The 18938-nt window shown below is 38.9% G+C and overlaps 1 protein-coding gene across 2 annotated transcripts in view; it reads right to left on the bottom strand.

The window, feature by feature from the left end:
• Window positions 1-9702: 9702 nt before the first annotated feature.
• ELK3 (ETS transcription factor ELK3) overlaps window positions 9703-18938 on the bottom strand; it is a 71219-nt gene continuing 61983 nt past the window's right edge. The window contains exons 4-6 of one of the 2 annotated variants that reach the window (XM_082636138.1): window positions 18812-18937; window positions 17945-18067; window positions 9703-12366 (exon numbers count right to left, since the gene is read on the bottom strand). In XM_082636138.1, the coding sequence (XP_082492264.1) occupies window positions 12268-12366; window positions 17945-18067; window positions 18812-18937 (348 nt within the window). In that variant the 3' untranslated portion in view covers window positions 9703-12267. The remainder of the gene's footprint in view (window positions 12367-17944; window positions 18068-18811; window position 18938) is intronic. The other variant, XM_082636139.1, reaches the window with a different exon arrangement.

Below are 18938 nucleotides of genomic sequence, written 5' to 3'. Positions count from 1 at the left end.
TTTTATACATGTTAGTGTATATATGTCAATCCCAATCTCCCAATTCACCCCACCCCCACCCCGCTTTCCCCCCTTGGTGTCCATACGTTTGTCCTCTACATCTGTGTCTATTTCTGCCTTGCAAACCGGTTCATCTGTACCGTTTTTCTAGATTCCACATACATGCATTAATATATGATATTTGTTTTTCTCTTTCTGACTTACTTCACTCTGTATGACAGTCTCTAGGTCCATCCACGTCTCTACAACTGACCCAATTTCATTCTTTTTTTATGGCTGAGTAATATTCCATTGTATATATGTACCACATCTTCTTTATCCATTCTTCTGTCAATGGGCATTTAGGTTGCTTCCATGACCTGGCTATTGTAAATAGTGCTGCAGTGAACATTAGGGTGCATGTGTCTTTTTGAATTATGGTTTTCTCTGGGTATATGCCCAGTAGTGGGATTGCTGGGTCATATGGTAATTCTATTTTTAGTTTTTTAAGGAACCTCCGTACTGTTCTCCATAGTGGCTGTATCAATTTACATTCTCACCAACAGTGCAAGAGGGTTCCCTTTTCTCCACACCCTCTCCAGCATTTGTTGTTTGTAGATTTTCTGATGATACCTTTTCCTAACCAGTGTGAGGTGATACCTCATTGTAGGTTTTTTTTTTTTTTTTTTTCCGAGGGCTTTCTCTAGTTGTGGCAAGCGGGGGCACTCTTCATCGCAGTGTGCGTGCCTCTCACTATCGCGGCCTCTCTTGTTGCGGAGCACAGGCTCCAGACGCGCAGGCTCAGTTGTGGCTCACGGGCCTAGTTGCTCCACAGCATGTGGGATCCTCCCAGACCAGGGCTCGAACCCGTGTCCCCTGCATTAGCAGGCAGATTCTCAACCACTGCGCCACCAGGGAAGCCCCTCATTGTAGTTTTGATTTGCATTTCTCTAATAATTTCTCTAATAATTTCTCTAATAATTAGTGTTGTTGAGCATCTTTTCATGTGCCTCTTGGCTATCTATTTGTCTTCTTTGGAGGAATGTCTATTTAGGTCTTCTGCCTATTTTTTGATTAGTTGTTTTTTTAATATTGAGCTGCATGAGCTGTTTCTATATTTTGGAGATTAATCCTTTGTCCGTTGATTCATTTGCAAGTATTTTCTCCCATTCTGAGGGTCTTTTCGTCTTGTTTCCTTTGCTGTACAAAAGCTTTTAAGTTTCATTAGGTCCCATTTGTTTATTTTTGTTTTTATTTCCATTACTCTAGGAGGTGGGTCAAAAAAGATCTTGCTGTGATTTATGCCAAAGAGTGCTCTTCCTATGTTTTCCTCTAAGAGTTTTATAGTGTCCAGTCTTACATTTAGGTCTTTAATTCTTTTTTAAAAATTATTTATTTATTTATTTATTTTCGGCTGTGTTGAGTCTTCGTTGCTCCGTGCGGGCTTTCTCTAGTTGTGGCAAGCGGGGGCAACTGTTCGTTGTGGTGTGCGGGCTTCTCGTTGTAGTGGCTTCTCGTTGCGGAGCACGGGCTCTAGGCACACGGGCTTCAGTAGTTGTGGCACATAGGCTCAGTAGTTGTGGCTTGTGGGCTCTAGAGCACAGGCTCAGTAGTTGTGGTGCACAGGCTTAGTTGCTCCGCAGCATGTGGGAAATCCCCAGACCAGGGCTTGAACCCATGTTCCCTGCATTGGCAGGCGGATTCTTAACCACTGTGCCACCTGTGAAGCCCTTTGATCCATTTTGAGTTTATTTTTATGTATGGTGTTAGGGAGTGTTCTAAATTTCAGTCTTTTTCATGTAGCTGCCCAGTTTTCCCAGCACCACTTATTGAAGACCAACTGTCTTTTCTCCACTGTATATCCTTGCTTCCTTTGTCATAGATTAGTTGACCATAGGTGCGTGGGTTTAACTCTGGGCTTTCTATCCTGTTCCATTGATCTATATTTCTGTGTTTGTGCTAGTACCATATTGTCTTGATTACTGTAGCTTTGTAATATAGTCTGAAGTCAGGGAGTCTGATTCCTCCAGCTCCATTTTTTTTCCCTCAAGACTGCTTTGGCTATTTGGGGTCTTTTGTGTCTCCATACAAATTTTAAGATTTTTTTTTTTTAGTTCTGTAAAAACTACCATTGGTCATTTGATAGAGATTGCATTGAATCTGTAGATTGCTTTGGGTAGTCTAGTCATTTTCACAGTATTGATTCTTCTAATCCAAGAACATGATATATCTCTCCATCTGGGTTATCTTTGATTTCTTTCATCAGTGTCTTATAGTTTTCTGCATACAGGTCTTTTACCTCCTTAGGTAGGTTTATCCTTAGATATTTTATTCTTTTTGTTGCAGTGGCGAATGGGATTATTTCCTTAATTTCTATTTCTGATCTTTTGTTGTTAGTGTATAGGAATGCAAGAGATTGCTTTGCATTAATTTTGTATCCTGCAACTTTACCAAATTCATTGATTAGGTCTAGTAGTTTTCTGGTGGCATCTTTTTTTTTTTTTTTAATTTTTACTCATTTTGGCTGTGTTGGGTCTTTGCTGCGGGCAGGCTTTCTCTAGTCGCAGCAAGCAGGGGCTACTCATTGCGGTGGCTTCTCTTGTTGTGGAGCACGGGTTCTAGGCATGTGGGTTTCAGTAATTGTGGCGTGCAGGCTCAGTAGTTGTAGCGCATGGGCTTAGTTGCTTCATGGCATGTGGGATCTTCCCGGACCAGGGCCTGAACCCATATCCCCTGCATTGGCTGGCAGATTCTTAACCACTGCGCCACTAGGGAAGCCCTCTGGTGGCATCTTTAGGATTATCTATGTAAAGTATCTTGTCGTCTGCGAATAGTGACAGTTTTACTGCTTCTTTTCCAATTTGTATTCCTTTTTATTCTATGTATCATAAATGGGTGTTGAATTTTGTCAAAAGCTTTTTCCGCTTCTATTGAGATGATCGTATGGTTTTTATTCTTCAGTTTGTTAATATGGTGTATCACATTGGTTGATTTGTATATATTGAAGAATCCTTGCATCCCTGGGATAAGTCCCACTTGATATGGTATATGATCCTTTTAGTGTGTTGTCGGAATCTGTTTGCTAGTATTTTGTTGAGGATTTTTTGTATCTATATTCATCAGTGATACTGCTCTGTAATTTTATTTTTTTGTGGTATCTTTGTCTGGTTTTGGTATCAGGGTGATGGTAGCCTCATAGAATGAGTTGGGAGTGTTCCTCCCTCTACAGTGTTTTGGAAGAGTTAGAGAAGGATGGGTGTTAGCTCTTCTCTAAATGTTTGATAGAATTCACCTGTGAAGCCATCTGGTCCTGCTTTTGTTTGTTGGAAGATTTTTAATCACAGTTTCAATTTCATTACTTGTGATTGGTCTGTTCATATTTTCTATTTCTTCCTGGTTCAGTCTTGGAAGGTCATACCTTTCTAAGAATTTGTCCATTTCTTCCAGGTTGTCCATTTTATTGGCATAGAGTTGCTTGTAGTAGTCTCTTATGATGCTTTGTATTTCTGCAGTGTCCATTGTAACTTCTCTTTTTTCATTTCTAATTTTATCGATTTGAGTCTTCTTTTTCTTGATGAGTCTGGCTAAAGGATTATCAATTTTGTTTATCTTCTCAAAGAACCAGCTTTTAGTTTTATTGATCTTTGCTATTGTTTTCTTTGTTTTTTTTTCATTTATTTCTTCTCTGATCTTTATGATTTCTTTCCTTCTACTAACTTTGGGTTTTATTTGTTCTTCTTCCTCTAGTTCCTTTAGGTGTAAGATGAGATTGTTTATTTGAGATTTTTCTTGTTTCTTGAGGCATGATTGTATTGCTATAAACTTCCCTCTTAGAACTGCTTTTGCTGCATCCCATAGGTTTTTTTGTTTTTGTTTTGCGGTACGTGGGCCTCTCACTGCTGTGGTCTTGCCCGTTGTGGAGCACAGGCTCCGGACGCGCAGGCTCAGCGGCCATGGCTCACGGGCCCAGCCGCTCCGTGGCATGTGGGATCTTCCCGGACTGGGGCACGAACCCGTGTCCCCTGCATCGGCAGGCAGACTCTCAACCACTGCACCACCAGGGAAGCCCCTGCATCCCATAGGTTTTGGATAGTCATGTTTTTGTTGTCATTTCTCTCCAGGCTTTTTTTTTTTTTTTTTTTTTTTGCGGTACGCGGGCCTCTCACTGTTGTGGCCTCTCCTGCTGCAGAGCACAGGCCCCGGACATGCAGGCTCAGCGGCCATGGCTCACGGGCCCAGCCGCTCCGTGGCATGTGGGATCTTCCCGGACCGGGGCACGAACCCGTGTCCCCTGCATCGGCAGGCGGACTCTCAACCACTGCGCCACCAGGGAAGCCCTCTAGGTATTTCTTGATTTCCTCTTTGATTTCTTTAGTGGTCTCTTGGTTATTTAGTAATGTATTGTTTCACCTTCTTGTGTTTGTATTTTTTACGTTTTTTCCCCTGTAATTGATTTCTAATGTCATAGCATTGTGGTCAGAAAAGATGCTTGATATGATTTCAGTTTTCTTAAATTTACCAAGGCTTGATCTCTGACCCAAGATGTGATCTATCCTGGAGAATGTTCCCTGTTCACTTGAGAAGGAAGTGTAATCTGCTGTTTTCGGATGGAATGTCTTATAAATATCAATTAAATCTATCTGGTCTATTGTGTCATTTAAAGCTTGTGTTTCCTTATTAATTTTCTGTCTGGATGATCTGTCCATTGGTGTAAGTGAGGTGTTAAAATCCCCCACTATTACTGTGTTACTGTCAGTTTCCTCTTTTATAGCTGTTAGCATTTGCCTTATGTATTGAGGTGCTCTTATGTTGGGTGCATATATATTTATAATTGTTATATCTTATTCTTGGATTCATCCCTTGGTCATTATGTAGTGTCCTTCCTTGTCTCTTGTAATATTATTTTAAAGTCTGTTTTATCTGATATGAGTATTGCTATTCCAGCTTTCTCTTGATTTCCATTTGCATGGAATATCTTTTTCCATCCCCTCACCTTCAGTCTGTATGTGTCCCTAGGTCTGAAGTGGGTCTTCTGTGGACAGCATATATATGGGTCTTGTTTTTGTATCCATTCAGCCAGCCTGTGCCTTTTGGTTGGAGCATTTAATCCATTCACATTTAAGGTAATTATCAATCTGTATGTTCCTATTACCATTCTCTTAATTGTTTTGTTTTTGTTTTTGTAGGTCCTTCTCTTGTGTTTCCCAGTTAGAGAAGTTCCTTTAGCATTTGTTGTAGAGCTGGTTTGGTGGTGCTGAATTCTCTTAGCTTTTGCTTGTCTGTAAAGCTTTTGATTTCTGCATCGAATCTGAATGAGATCCTTGCCGGGTAGAGTAATCTTGCTTGTAGGTTTTTCCCTTTCATCACTGTAAATATATCATGCCACTCCCTTTTGGCTTGTAGAGTTTCTGCTGAGAATCAGCCTTAGTTAACCTTATGGGAGTTCCCTTGTATGTTATTTGTCATTTTTGCCTTGTTGTTTTTAATAATTTTTCTTTGTCTTTAATTTTTGTCAATTTGATTACTGTGTGTCTTGGCGTGTTTCTCTTTGGGTTTATCTTGCCTGGGACTCTGTGCTGCTTGGACCTGGGTGGCTATTTCCTTTCCCATGTTAGGGAAGTTTTCAACTATAATCTCTTCAAATATTTTCTTAGGTCCTTTCTCTCTCTCTTCTCCTTCTGGGACCCCTATAATGTGAATGTTGGTGCATTTAATGTTGTCCCAGAGGTCTCTTAGGCTGTCTTCATTTCTTTTCATTCTTTTTTCTTTAGTCTGGCATGGCAGTGAATTCCACCATTCTGTCTTCCAGGTCACTTATCCATTCTTCTGCCTCAGTTATTCTGCCATTGATTCCTTCTAGTGTATTTTTCATTTTAGTTATTGTATCGTTCATCTCTGTTTGTTCTTTACTTCTTCTAGGTGTTTGTTCTTTAATTCTTCTAAGTCATTGTTAGATTTCTTGCATCTTCTCGATCTTTGCCTCCGTTGTTTTTCCAAGGTCGTGGATCGTCTTCACTGTCATTATTCTGAATTCTTTTCCTGGAAGATTGCCTATCTCCACTTCATTAAGTTGTTTTTCTGGGGGTTTATCTTGTTCCTTCCTCTGGTACATAGTCCTCTGCCTTTTCATTTTGTCTTTCTGTGAATGTGGTTTTCGTTCCACAGGCTGCAGGATTGTAGTTCTTCTTGCTTCTGCTGTCTGCCCTCTGGTGGATGAGGCTATCTAAGAGGCTTGTGCAAGCTTCCTGATGGGAGGGACTGGTGGTGAGTAGAGCTGGCTGTTCCTCTGGTGGGCAGAGCTCAGTAAAACATTAATCCACTTGTTTGCTGATGGATGGGGATGAGTTCCCTCCCTGTTGGTTGTTTGGCCTGAGGTGACCCAGCACTGGAGCCTACCGGGCTCTTTGGTGGGCCTATTAGTGGACTCCAGTAGGGCTTATGCCAAGCGGTACTTCCCAGAACTTCTGCTGCCAGTGTCCTTGTTGCCACGGTGAGCCTCAGCCACCCCCCGCCTCTGCAGGAGACCCTCCAACGGTAGCAGGTAGGTCTGTTTCAGTCTCCTATGGGGTCACTGCTCCTTCCCCTGGGCCCCAGTGCACACACTACTTTGTGTCCTCCAAGAGTGGAGTCTCTGTTTCCCCCAGTCCTGTCGAAGTCCTGCAGTCACATCCCACTAGCCTTCTAAGTCTGATTCTCTGGGAATTCCTCTTCCCGTTGCCAGACCCCCAGGTTGGACAGCCTGACATGGGGCTCAGAAACTTCACTCCAGTGGGTGGACTTCTGTGGTGTAATTGTTCTCCAGCTTGTGAGTCACCCACCCAGTGGTTATGGGACTTGATTTTATTGTGATTGCACCCCTCCTACCGTCTCACTGCAGCTTCTCGTTTGTCTTTGGGTGTGGGGTATCTTTTTTGGTGAGTTCCAGTGTCTTCCTGTCAATGATTGTTCAGCAGTTCATTGTGATTCTGGTGCTCTCACAAGAGGGAGTGAGCACACGTCCTTCTACTCTGCAATCTTGAACCAGTCTCTGGGATTATTTTCTCTTAATGGGTCTCCTTAAGATGTCTCACTGTGTCAATGGCATTTAATTTATAATTGTGCTGGCCATTCATTTAATAATCTTTACTGTAATTTTATAGGATAGCACTTTTAAGTATCATTGTCAGACTTTTCATTTCATTCGTTATATATTTGTTGCAAATTTGACATAGTTATCCATTTGTTTGATTCTTGCATATAAAAGGTGAAGAACTGTATCCAGCAGTTACATAAAATTGTTCTTCCTAGGAAAAGCTAGAGATGTTTCTTCATTTTACTAAGAAATTTGATTTTTTTTTTTTGGTACTTGAGCACCATTCAGATTCTGAAAACTTTGCAGTGAAGAGAATTGAAACTCAGAAATATTGAACCTTGAACACGTGATTCATCTTAAACTGACAAGGTTCTTAAAGGTAAGAGAGGATGCCTTTTTGTTTTCCTTCCAAGTGATGTTGTTAACACACTGAATATGTTACTCTCTATATAGAAGTGGCTGCATTCTATTTGGTGCTTTATCAGCTTACATTTGAAAGAGTACTTGTTAACATGTTATAACGATCTTTTTGACCCAAGACAGTTCATGTGGTTGTTATTTTTGTGTGTTTTTGTTTTTACTATTTTTTAAAATTGTGGTAAAATACATATAACATAAAATTTGCCATTTTTACACTTTGTAAGTATACATTTCAGTGGCATTAATTATTACGTTCACAGTGTTGTAAAAGCATTTACCACAATCAAGCTCCAAAATTTTTCATCACTCCAAACGGAAACTTTGTACCCATTAAGATTTAGCCCCCGCCCTCCCACGTTTTCCCCTTTCCCCAGCTCTTGGGTTACCTCTCATATTCTGGATTGGCCAAAAAGTTCGGTTGGGTTTTTCTGTAAGATGTTATACGGAAAAACCTGAATGAAGTTTTTGGCCAATCCAATACTTTTTGTCTCTATTAATTTGCTTATTCTAGATATTTCATGTAAGTGGAATCATACCACACTTGTTTTTTTATCTGGCTTATTTCACCTGCATAATGTTTTCAGGGTTCATCCATGTTGTAGCATGTGTCAGAACTTCATTTGTTTTCATGCCTGAGTAACGTTGTACAGCTATACAACATTTGCTTATCCACTCATCTGTTGATAGACACTGGTTTTTTCCATTTTTGGCTCTTGTAAATAATGTCACTATGAACACTGGTATACAAGCATCTGTTTGAGCCCTTGTTTTCAATTCTTTGGGTTTTATATTCCTAGGAGTGGAATTGTTGGGTCAGTTAGTAATTTTATGTTACATTTTTGAGGAACCGCCAAACTGTTTTCTACAGTGACTGTACCATTTTACATTCTCAGTAGTAATATATGAGGTCCAGTTTCTCCTCGTCCTTGCTTTTTAAATTTTCTCCCATTATATTCATTCTAATAGCTGTGAAGTGGTGTCTCATTGTGGTTTTGATTTGCATTTTCCAAATGACTGGGTGTTAAGCAGCTTTTCATGTGTTTACTGGCCATTTGTATATCTGCTTTAGAGAAATGTCTATTCAAGTCCTTTGCCCTTTGAAAAATTTGGTTGGATGTCTTTTTGTTGTTGAGTTGTAGGAGTTCTTTATATATTCTAGATTAGACCCTTATGAGGTATATGAGTTTTAATTATTTTCTCCTGTGGGTTGTGTTCACTTTCTTGATGGTGTCCTATTGATATACAGAGTTTTTAATTTTAATGAAGTCCGGTTTATTTTTTCTTTTGTTGCCTCTGGTGTTGGTGGCATATTTAAGTTGCTATTGCCAAATCCAAGAACATGAATATTTTCCCGTTTTCTTTTAAGAGTTTTATAGTTTTAGTGCTTACGTTTAGGGGCTTGATCCATTTTGAATTAATTTTTGTCTGTGGTGTAAAGTGAGTGTCCAACCTTATTCTTTTGCATATGAGTATGTAGTTTTCCTAGCCCTACTTGTTGAAAGAACTCTTTTTCCCACTGGATGGTCTTGGCATCCATGTTGACAAGCAGTTGACCATAGGTATGAGGGTTTATTTCAGGGGTCTCAGTCCTGTTCTCTCAGTCTACATCTCTGTCCTTCTGCCAGTACCACGGTGTTTTAATTAATTGTAGCTTTAGAAGTTTTGAAATCAAGAAGGGTAAGTCCTCCACCTTTGTTTTTCAAGATTGTTTTGTATAGTCAAGGTTCCTTGAAATTCCATGTAAATTTTAGGATGGGATTTTCTATTTCTGGGGAAAATAAGTTTCTTTGGGATTGTGATAGGATTTGCATTGAATTGGTAGATCACTCTCTGTAGTATTGTGATCTTAACAATATTAAGTGCTCTAATCCATGAACGCAGGATGGCTTTAATTTCTTGATGTTATTTGTAGCTAAAAGAATAAATGGTAATTTAGTTTTTCCCATTCTCCTTACCTCCCTATCTCAGTACAGAATGACAGACAGAACTTCAGATTTAAAAGATCACAGGACCACTTTTCAAATCCATTCCCTTCCACCCAACTCAACCTCAATAAGTGTATTTGTTTCCTTAAATATCTGTGTTTAAATAAGATTTATATATACGTAGTATGTTTCGATGTGCAATATTTAAGCTAAATAACAATTCATTTTCCAACTTATACCCTATAGAATGGTGGAATTTGGATCATCCCAAGTAAATGGAAGTAAACCAATCCACTTGCCTCTTCACACCTTTTATCACAAAGTATTTATTGAACAAAAATAACAGTAAAAATGATACATATATGAAAGTTGAATGAAGATTTGCAGTCATAGAAAAGATGTGTACAAAGAGACCAACGTTTAGGTTATAGTTCTATAAAACTTTACCATAGCGTTTTAACACTGATCAAGCAAACATATAAAAAGGGGAAAACAAAGTTATTTCTTAAGTTTTTTGAAACCTATTTTCTGACTAAAATAATTGTTTAAAAAAAAAAAACAAACCCAACACACAGAATGAGTCAGAGCTATAAGTGTTATACTTCAATACCTCCAGTTCTCTGTTTGTGTTATAGTGAGTTTTTTGATCCATCAAAAATTATTGTATTTTTCCATTTCTAATAAGTGGAGTTAGAGTGTATGTTAATCATAGTATTTGGAGGAAGGGAGTACAAGAATCAGATTTACATTCAACATTTACATTTAAAATAATATTTTTGGTTGAGGTTTTTGCACATTGACTTAGTTTGTAAGAATCTTGAATTTGAGGTGTGCTCTTATCTGACAAAATGGGTTTTTTTTAATGCTCTTTTTTTTTTTTTTCCTACCTAACATACAGTTTTGGACCAGTAGTTACCTATAGCTAGGCATGGGGAACTAGAACTGGACTGAGCACCAATCATTGTTCTACCTTTAATGAACTATGTAGCCTTAGGCAACTCCCACTTCTCCTGTGCAGTGTCCTTAACCTGGAAATGGTGGTTGGATGCATTTTCAAAGGCCTCTTCTAACATTTTATGTTTGGTGAATACCAGTCCCCTGGACCAGCTCTTTTATTTTAAATGTACAGAATTATCCTTAGCCTATAAGGGAGTGATAGTAGTGTCTATTTGGAGATTTTGGAACCAGGCCCATTATTTTATATTCAAAGATGCATATTGGAGTGTTTGTTTGGATTTTTTCCCCCCAGATAAGGGCATACATCCCCAAACACAGAGATGCTCAATTCCACTTGAAAATCTCAAGCTTTGTAAGTGTCAAAACAAAATTTTAGATTTCCTGAAAATTCAAGAATATTTGTTTTGGCAACCTTTATTTTTTACCCTTTCTCATAATCCCTGCCATTTAATGCCTCATTTGGATCGAATTATTTAGCCACATTTCAAATTGGTTTCTGTTACAGTTAAGGATGATAATTAATTTAATATTGAATTGAAAGCACTGGGCACTTTCCAGTTCTTTTATCTTACATTAGAACTTTACTACTTCATATACAGAATGGCACTGTAGACTGGTGCCTGCTGATTTTTTTGAAGGAACAGAAAATATGTTTCTATTATCACTGCTCTAAACTACACTGCACAGAATTTACTGCTGAGCATTCCAAATTGTTATATAATCAGTTCAGTTCCACAATGATGAGGTTCCTGAAGAATTTTATATTTCTTTTATCAGTTTTCCTTCATTCTCACCATAAACAGTAATACATAAAGCAGTGTATCCTACACCTCTCAATTTCCACAAGCAAGGGTATACCTATACACATGAAGACACCTGGTGTTACAAAAAAATTGTTTGTACAAAATTGTTTCTTTGTTATTTGTATTCATCACCAGTCTGTGAACCTCTTCCAAAGCATAGGATTTTTAAACGTTAATTATAGTTTCTGGGGTTTAGAGAAACCCTAACATAACGATACAGTAAATGCGTCAGAGAGGTATGATTCTCTATGGAAAACTGGGAGAACCAGGTTAATTTTTTTAAACAAGAATGTGCTAAACTAGGAAATATTCCAGGGGCATGGATAGAGTGAACTTTCTATAGCTTTTCCATCTCAGGTTTTTGTTTGGAAGGAGTCTAAAAGATTGTAAACAGGAAGCTAGCCTTTCAACGTTCATTTCTCAAAAAATGCACTTTAGAATATTTTCTTTTATGAAAGTTTATTGTCTAAATATGGCTTAGTTTTTTCTTATAAAAACATTACTTGGACATTATATTCACTGAATTTCAGTTCAAAAGAGGGTTCTAAGGCAATTCTCATACAGTTGAAAGCAAAAAAGAAGTAATATGAATGCTTTCATATTGCCTACTTGTGAAAAATAATGAAATTCTACTAGAGAGCTGTTTGATACTAATTTTTGTCTTTCAAACAATTTCTCTTAATACTAAAAAATATATAAATCATTTACATTAAACTAAATGCAAAGGAAGGCACAGCTGGTTATAGTGTATATAAGCACAGTTCAGCATATGCAGAATTAAAGAGGAAAAAAGCTTCACATCCTTATTAGTTACATTGAAAACCATTAAGAAAAGTTCTTCACTGTCAACAGTGTTCAACACTTAAGAGCTAAGAAGATATAAAAACAAAAACATTAAAATTCACTTAATGCAAAACAGATTTTCATATATACTTGAATATAAAAAAGTTTTTAAAATGCTAACATAAATCTAGACCATCCATGTTATGAAAAGTGCAAACCAAATTAACAGACGGGTTTCACAACGTCCTTCTCACGACACAGGTAAACTAGCCCATGGGGACAAATTTGTTTCATCAGTTAATGAGTCTTTAATTGTGGCCAGATGTCATCAGGATTTCTGAGAGTTCGAAGAAAGCAGTACTGGAGAAGCAGCTCTGTCCAGACTGGGGATTGGCACTGGCATGTGGCCATTAAGCAGTGTAGGGAACTGTAGTGGACAAAAGATTTTTTAAAATAGTTATTGCAAATCCATCTGGAAGACCTGAGTTCTTTACACTCCTAGACAGACCATAGTGGATCAGTTCTCTCATCACCCCTGTGGTTGATAGAGGTCAGTTGCCCATTATTTTACAGAATGTGAGATTGGGAGATGACAATGAAATCAAGGTTACATACAGCAAACAGGCTAAGGCTTAGAAAATGTCCCTAATTATTTTATGTGCCTAGGCTAGTAGAAAAAAATATGTACTTTATATGTTGCTAAAGTATGTTCTAATACTATTTCTAAAAGATTCCAATCTACTCAGAATGATAATTTGCTTTAAATACTAAGAAAAATTAATTTTGAAAACCAGGAAACTGATTCCTTGCATGTAAATCAGTAACTTCTCATACTGTATTTTGAAATTGGCTATCAGTTTTCCAGAGTACTACAATGATGCTTCTTGGTAACTGTTAAAAATGAGGAAAGTTCTTATCTTTAAAGATATTCTTATTTTCTAAATCTTTTAAGTATTCTTTCTAATTAAAATGATAAACAATATCAAACTGAGTAGAGAGATCACCCATAAGTGCCCAAACTTAAAGACTAAAGTTAATTTCTGTCTTGTTGGTAACTAGGATGATAAATAGGACAAAGGTATATGATTTGATACCTTTCAGGTCTAAAATACAGCAGCTATACTCCCATTTAATTTTAATGAAATAATTAAAGACCTCCTTTTAAAACTGGTGGAAACTAGGTTTTCATTGTCCAGGATGATATGTGTCACAATGCTCCTCTCCTGGGCTGTCTTCTAGTTTAATTCCTATTTAGTCTAGATAAGCTAAATGTTAAACTTCACTTCATCAGTAAGTATCAAACTACAGAGCCAGGCATGTGTTAGAAGTACAATATTTGTAGAACAAGTAAATATATTTTTGCAGTTTTCAAACTATTTCAGTAACTGTTATGTGTCTAGTCCCTTACAGTTTATCAGTGGTTGTCATTTCATTTGATATCTAGAGCCTATAAAAGTTCAGTTATCCCCATTTTATGGATGAGAAAACAGATTTCAGTTAAATTCTGATTGGCTAAAGGTCATAGCTTAGAAGCAGTAAAGCCAAGTTTAAACTCTGAAGGATACTGTGCTTTCTGTACCAAACTGCCCAACTTATTTTTGTCAGGGGTTGGGGGATGGTGCTCTTTAATTACTATTTCAGTTTATTCAAGGTTTTTGTTTCTTTCCTGACACTTGGAATTTTAATGTTACATAGAATTTTATCCATTTCAGCTGGGTTATCAAATCTATTTGCATTTAGCTTATACTCTTTTTATTTAAGGCGTGCTCCTAACCACTATTCCCATTGATTAAGAGTGAACATTGGAAGAAGAGCAGATTTTGAATTTTCATTCTTTGAGTTTATTTATATCTTCTCTCAGTTTTTGTCCATCTTATTGGTGTTTTCAAAAGAATCAGCTTTTGGTTTTGTTACTGATTTCTGTCCTGTGCTCTTTATTTCTGTATACTCAGTTGTCATAGTTTCTCTTGGTTAGCCTGGCTTTTCTGACATATTTCATACTCCTCTTTATTGCCCCACCCCCCAAATCATCCACACACGGTCCCTTTTCTTAAACTTTTGTCCTCAGCCTTCCTTTCTCCTATACTGGACTCAACAAACATTTCCTGATGTCAGTTAGATATCCCCACCAATGCCTCTTCCCCACTCACTCTTAAGTCAAGAGGAGTGGTGGTAAGGAGCTCGGCCCTGAACAGGAATCAGGGCTCTGCCACTTATTAACATGCAATCTTGGGTAAGTTGAGCAACATCTCTGGGTCTTAGTTATCTTTTCTTTTTCTCGTGAAATTGGTTATCTTTTCAAATAGAACTATTGGGACTATTAAATAAGAAGCCATGAAAAAGTGTGCTTAGAACAATGTCTGGTATACAGCAGTCCTCAAAAAAATGGTAACTATTGTTATCAGTAGCATTCCCAGTCTTCTAATCACTTAGTAATCCTTGCCTTTTCCTAATTTTCACTACCTACTTCTTACACTCAACTAAGTCATCCTCTCAATTTTACCTCTGGAATGTCTTCTAAATATATTCCTGTTTTCACTGTTCTTATCTAAAAGATGATTCTTCCCTCAGAATTTGGAATAGTATAAATTTCCTCATGTTTTCCTGCCCCTTATGCTTTCTCTTCTGTCCTTTCTAGAGATGTTATGCTATTTCCAGCTTAAAAAGCCTTCCCTGGTTATCACTTAACAACTCCTTGGTATACTCTTCAAATCCCACAGCTGCTTTTCCAACCAGTCTCCTATCACCCAGTTCCTTCCAGAACAGACTATGTACGTTCATATCCAAATGATGCAGATCTATTCATTTAGAATATACTTTGCCAGAATCCTGGCCCTTCTTCCTAGCTCAGGTGACACTCTGTCCAGCCCCCAGCTGGAAAGAGCTACTCCTATGGGGCTCCTGGAGCACTTTGTTTACACATCTATTATTCACATATTGTATATCGCCACAGTCCCTGCCTCAGAGCATTGCAAATATTTGTTGGGTTAGATTTGTTGAATTAAAAATGACAGAAAACAGCCTCAATTGAAAATTACCTTGTTTCAAGATATAGCTGTACCGACCAGGTGTATTCCAAATCTGATCAAAATCTGTTTCAAAAGTGGAACAGACATCCTAAAGACAAGCTTAAAATGCTAAACGGTCCAACTGTAACCCATCTCTATTTATAAATCAAGGTTGTATATTTAGATTTAGCACAATGTCTTTGGCATCTCTCTCTTCACTAAAATGTGTCTAGATTCCAAAGCATACCTCTTCTAGAAAGGGTAATATAATATCTTCACTCTCCTTCCCTTAAGATTTTCAGTATCTGCTCTCACTTACTATAGTAGTATCAGGGGACCTTCTGTGCCAAAACCCCTCAGCTCTGTCAACTGTTAGCCTAAGGATTCTGATCGTTTCTAGTCATCATAGCAGGAAATCTGCCAGCATCATTTAAAACTTACTATAGGCCAAGTCTTAATTTGTTTCCTCCTCTAACACATTCACATAGCATATGTGATAGAGGCTTGCTATTTTTAAAGAAACTTACTTTCATTAGTTTAAAAAGGGGTACTGTTGATACTAATCTGAATTTTGAATCCCATCATTTGACATGTCTAATTATTAAAAATCTAATTCTTCTTCTTACCATGTTGTTTTACCATTTTCAAAACTGCTAATTAATTTCAGCTTTCACCAGCTCAATGCCCTTATCATAGGAAGAGTAATAATACTTTAAAAGGTACAAAATTGTTCTTCCTTAGGGCCCAAGGCCACGCGACCTGTCAGCCATCCAAACCTGGTTGCACTTTCCTTTTCAGGAATTGTTTTGCATGGTTCCAGGAGAGAGGACAGGTCCAGTTTGTGAAATCAAAATTCTGAGCAGGTAGCCTTTAAATGCAGCATTTCTTCTGCAGAATTCTAAATGTCAATTAGGAACCGCTGGTCCTCAGTGGTTCTCAAAGTGTGGTTCCTGGAGCAGCAGCATCAACTAGGAACTTGAAAGAATGTTTTTATCAGGCCCCATCCTAGACCTTCTGAATCAGAAACTGGGGGTGGGGCTCAGCAAACTGCATTTTAACACACCCTCCAGCTGATTCTGTTGCACGTTAACTTTGAGAACCACTGGTCTACAGTAGTGACTGAAGAGGAGGGATATGCCTATCTCCCAATTCCCAGAGCTCCTGATACCCTACTAATGTGTAGAATCACTAGGGACACAAACCACTGTTCCTGTTGGGAGTAACGGGCTGGAAAAGGTTTAGTGTCTAAGGCAAGAGATCTCAAAGACCTCCCAACCAGTAGTTCTCCATGGCTTCCTTCGGAGGTCACCAAGCCCTGCACCAGTCAGGTGGCAGAATTCCCAGTGAGGAGGGAAGGAAGAGTCCGTTCATTATTCACAAGTATCTAGGGAAGCCTAGAGAGGCCCTGTGTTAGGTTCTAGGATTAGAGTAGTATTACAGTCCCTACCGCCAGGGAGCTGGCTGTACGTATGCACCATACAACTAACTCCTTTCTGCTCTACTCGGAAACTCTCTGCTGCTCCCATCTGGAGACTTCCAGGAAATAAGGTCTGTTAGTTCCCCCACCAAAAGATTACTAATCTAAAACTTGCCTAGTACTGCACTTGCTCACTGGTTTTTGCTATTTCTAGTTTTTGTTTCCTTGCCTGAGTTAAAATGGCTAAGAATCACCACATTGGCTGTGCATGACCATATCCTCAATTTCTTGTGATGAGAAGGGCCAGGAAGAGAAACCTGATTACTCCAGGGATATAGTCACATCATGACACCCTACCTCAACCCTATTAGGAAACCAGAGAAGCAAGATAGTAATCAAAACCTCTTTAGCTCCACCCTTCTCCCAATGAGACCCTGAATACCAGCATGTACAGCCCATGGCACAGAGGTAGATATTAAACTTGACAAGCAAAATGAACAACTGAGAAAAGCACTGGAGGCCTGATCTTTTTAACACGTAACTTTCTTAGACATCTCTTGATGAATTCTGAGGCATCCATTCCTTAGTCGGCCAGTGATACTTACTGAACATCCTTCTGTGTACCAAGAAATGTGCTAGATGCCAGGCGCACACCACAGCAAACAAGATGGCCTCTTGAGGGCCCACAGTTTAGTGGGGAGATTGCCAGCTGAATACAAAGTGGCAAGTGCCAGATGCAACGAGAGCAAAAGAACTACAACTAACTTGGGGTAAGCCATGTTGGGGGGCGGGGCAGACGTGGGGTGCAGGGTGAATGAGACAGACCAGGCTAGAATCGGGTCAAGAGGGGGTTTGTACTTTATCCAGTTTTGCTTCATTCCTATGCCTAGGATCCCTTCTATACTACATTCACATATTCAAACAGTAACATCTTGGTCAGTGAGTAATCTTTGGGTCTCCAAGAGGAAATACTGATTTCCACACAATAGCAAGCGATGCTACTGCAGGATTCTAGTGTGGGAATGACTAATGAATGTGCTTACCTGGTACAGGGAGTTTTACAAGATAAAACAGCAGAGGCTTAATTCGTTTTTAACCAAATGACCTGGAAGCTTTTTTTTTTTTTGGATCAAGAACTTGATTCTGATTCATAGAATTATGCAGGTAACTTTTCCATTACAGTTTGGAGAAGCTGTTCACTATTTTTCAATTTACTTTGTGATGTCACTACATTGACTAATAATAGATTAGTATTTTAAAGTCTTTTATGAGATTTTATAAAATACAATTAGAACAATTTTTTTCCTTAATAAGTTTCCAGTTTTCATAGTCAGTGAAAATATCCAAAACACTTCAAGAACTAACTGTTCTATTTATGGGTATCTGACATGAGAACTCCACCTCAGTGAAAATACGTGCCTCTGAAGACAGCCTTTTGCAGCCACGTGAACATGAATTCCTTTTGGAAACTGAAACAGTGAGTTCTGCCCTATATTTAGTGAAAATATTACCTTGCAGGATATACTGGGGAAACATCCCTTAGAAATTCCACATTTAAAAGTTCGTTTCCAAATGCTCACCTGGAACAGCGTGTTTGGCCCTTGCAGCCGGGCAGGACTCAGTGGAGCAACTGGACTAAGGCTGCTCCAGAAATGTATGCTGGACAGCAGTGGGCTCGGGGTCAGAAGCAATCCATTTGGTGTCTGGGAAAGAAGCACACACACAGTGTTTGATACAGGTATCACCTGACTCCAGCTGTGGTCAGTAGTGTGGCCAGGGGCATTAGCCACAAACCAAGAAACAAGCGTCACCATTTTAGGAAAATCTGACAACTTTTTTATTTCTGCAGGGCTGTGCAGCTTAATTTCCTTCAATGCTAACTGTATGAGCAGTTTTATAAAGGAAGAAAGCATGGAAACGTTACGTTCCTTAAGCATTCTAGTAGAAAAGTCAAGTTCCTAGCAACTTTTGTCCAGGTGCTCTTCAATTTGCTCCTCCTCACGCATTAAACAAGATTTATTGTACAAGTAAGTGGGATCCCATAAAAGGGCTTTACTTTTTCTTATCTATATTTTCTTATTTTTCTACAGTGGACATCCATTCCTTTGGCTACACACACACACATTTTTTAAAGGGCCTCCCAAGCTTCACTTTCCCTATCAACAGCCCTTTAATACTTCAGGATCTGCTGCTAAAATACCCTGTAGCAGCTTCATCAAAAGCTCTGAACTGGGTTTTCCAGATTTCACTCCAGATATGGGGTTCATGAGAATTCATCTCCCTGGCAATGGTTTGGAGGGGGGGGCGGAATCCTTTCTTGTCAGATTGGGTATAAAGCCAGAACTCTGGGTTTCCTGGGAGAGTGCCAAGGATTGCATTTGCTTGCATATACGCAGCAGGAGTCCTGGCCTGCAAGCCAGCCAGAGTGCAGAAGAAACAGCACTTACCGCCCCAGCTGGCAAGTCTGCATGGCTTTTATTCTCAGCGGAGCCAAGCGCCCTGGCCAGGGTGGTTTTGTACCTTTGCTGACTAGGAGGGGCCCCTCGGTGGTTTTGTGATGTCAGTAAGGTGCTC

The sequence above is a fragment of the Mesoplodon mirus genome (assembly GCF_964341445.2).
Source record: "Mesoplodon mirus genome assembly, chromosome: 11".
NCBI classification, from domain to species: Eukaryota; Metazoa; Chordata; class Mammalia; order Artiodactyla; family Ziphiidae; genus Mesoplodon; species Mesoplodon mirus.
Note: the sequence above shows the minus strand (reverse complement) of the source record. Positions and strands in the feature narration are given on the sequence as shown.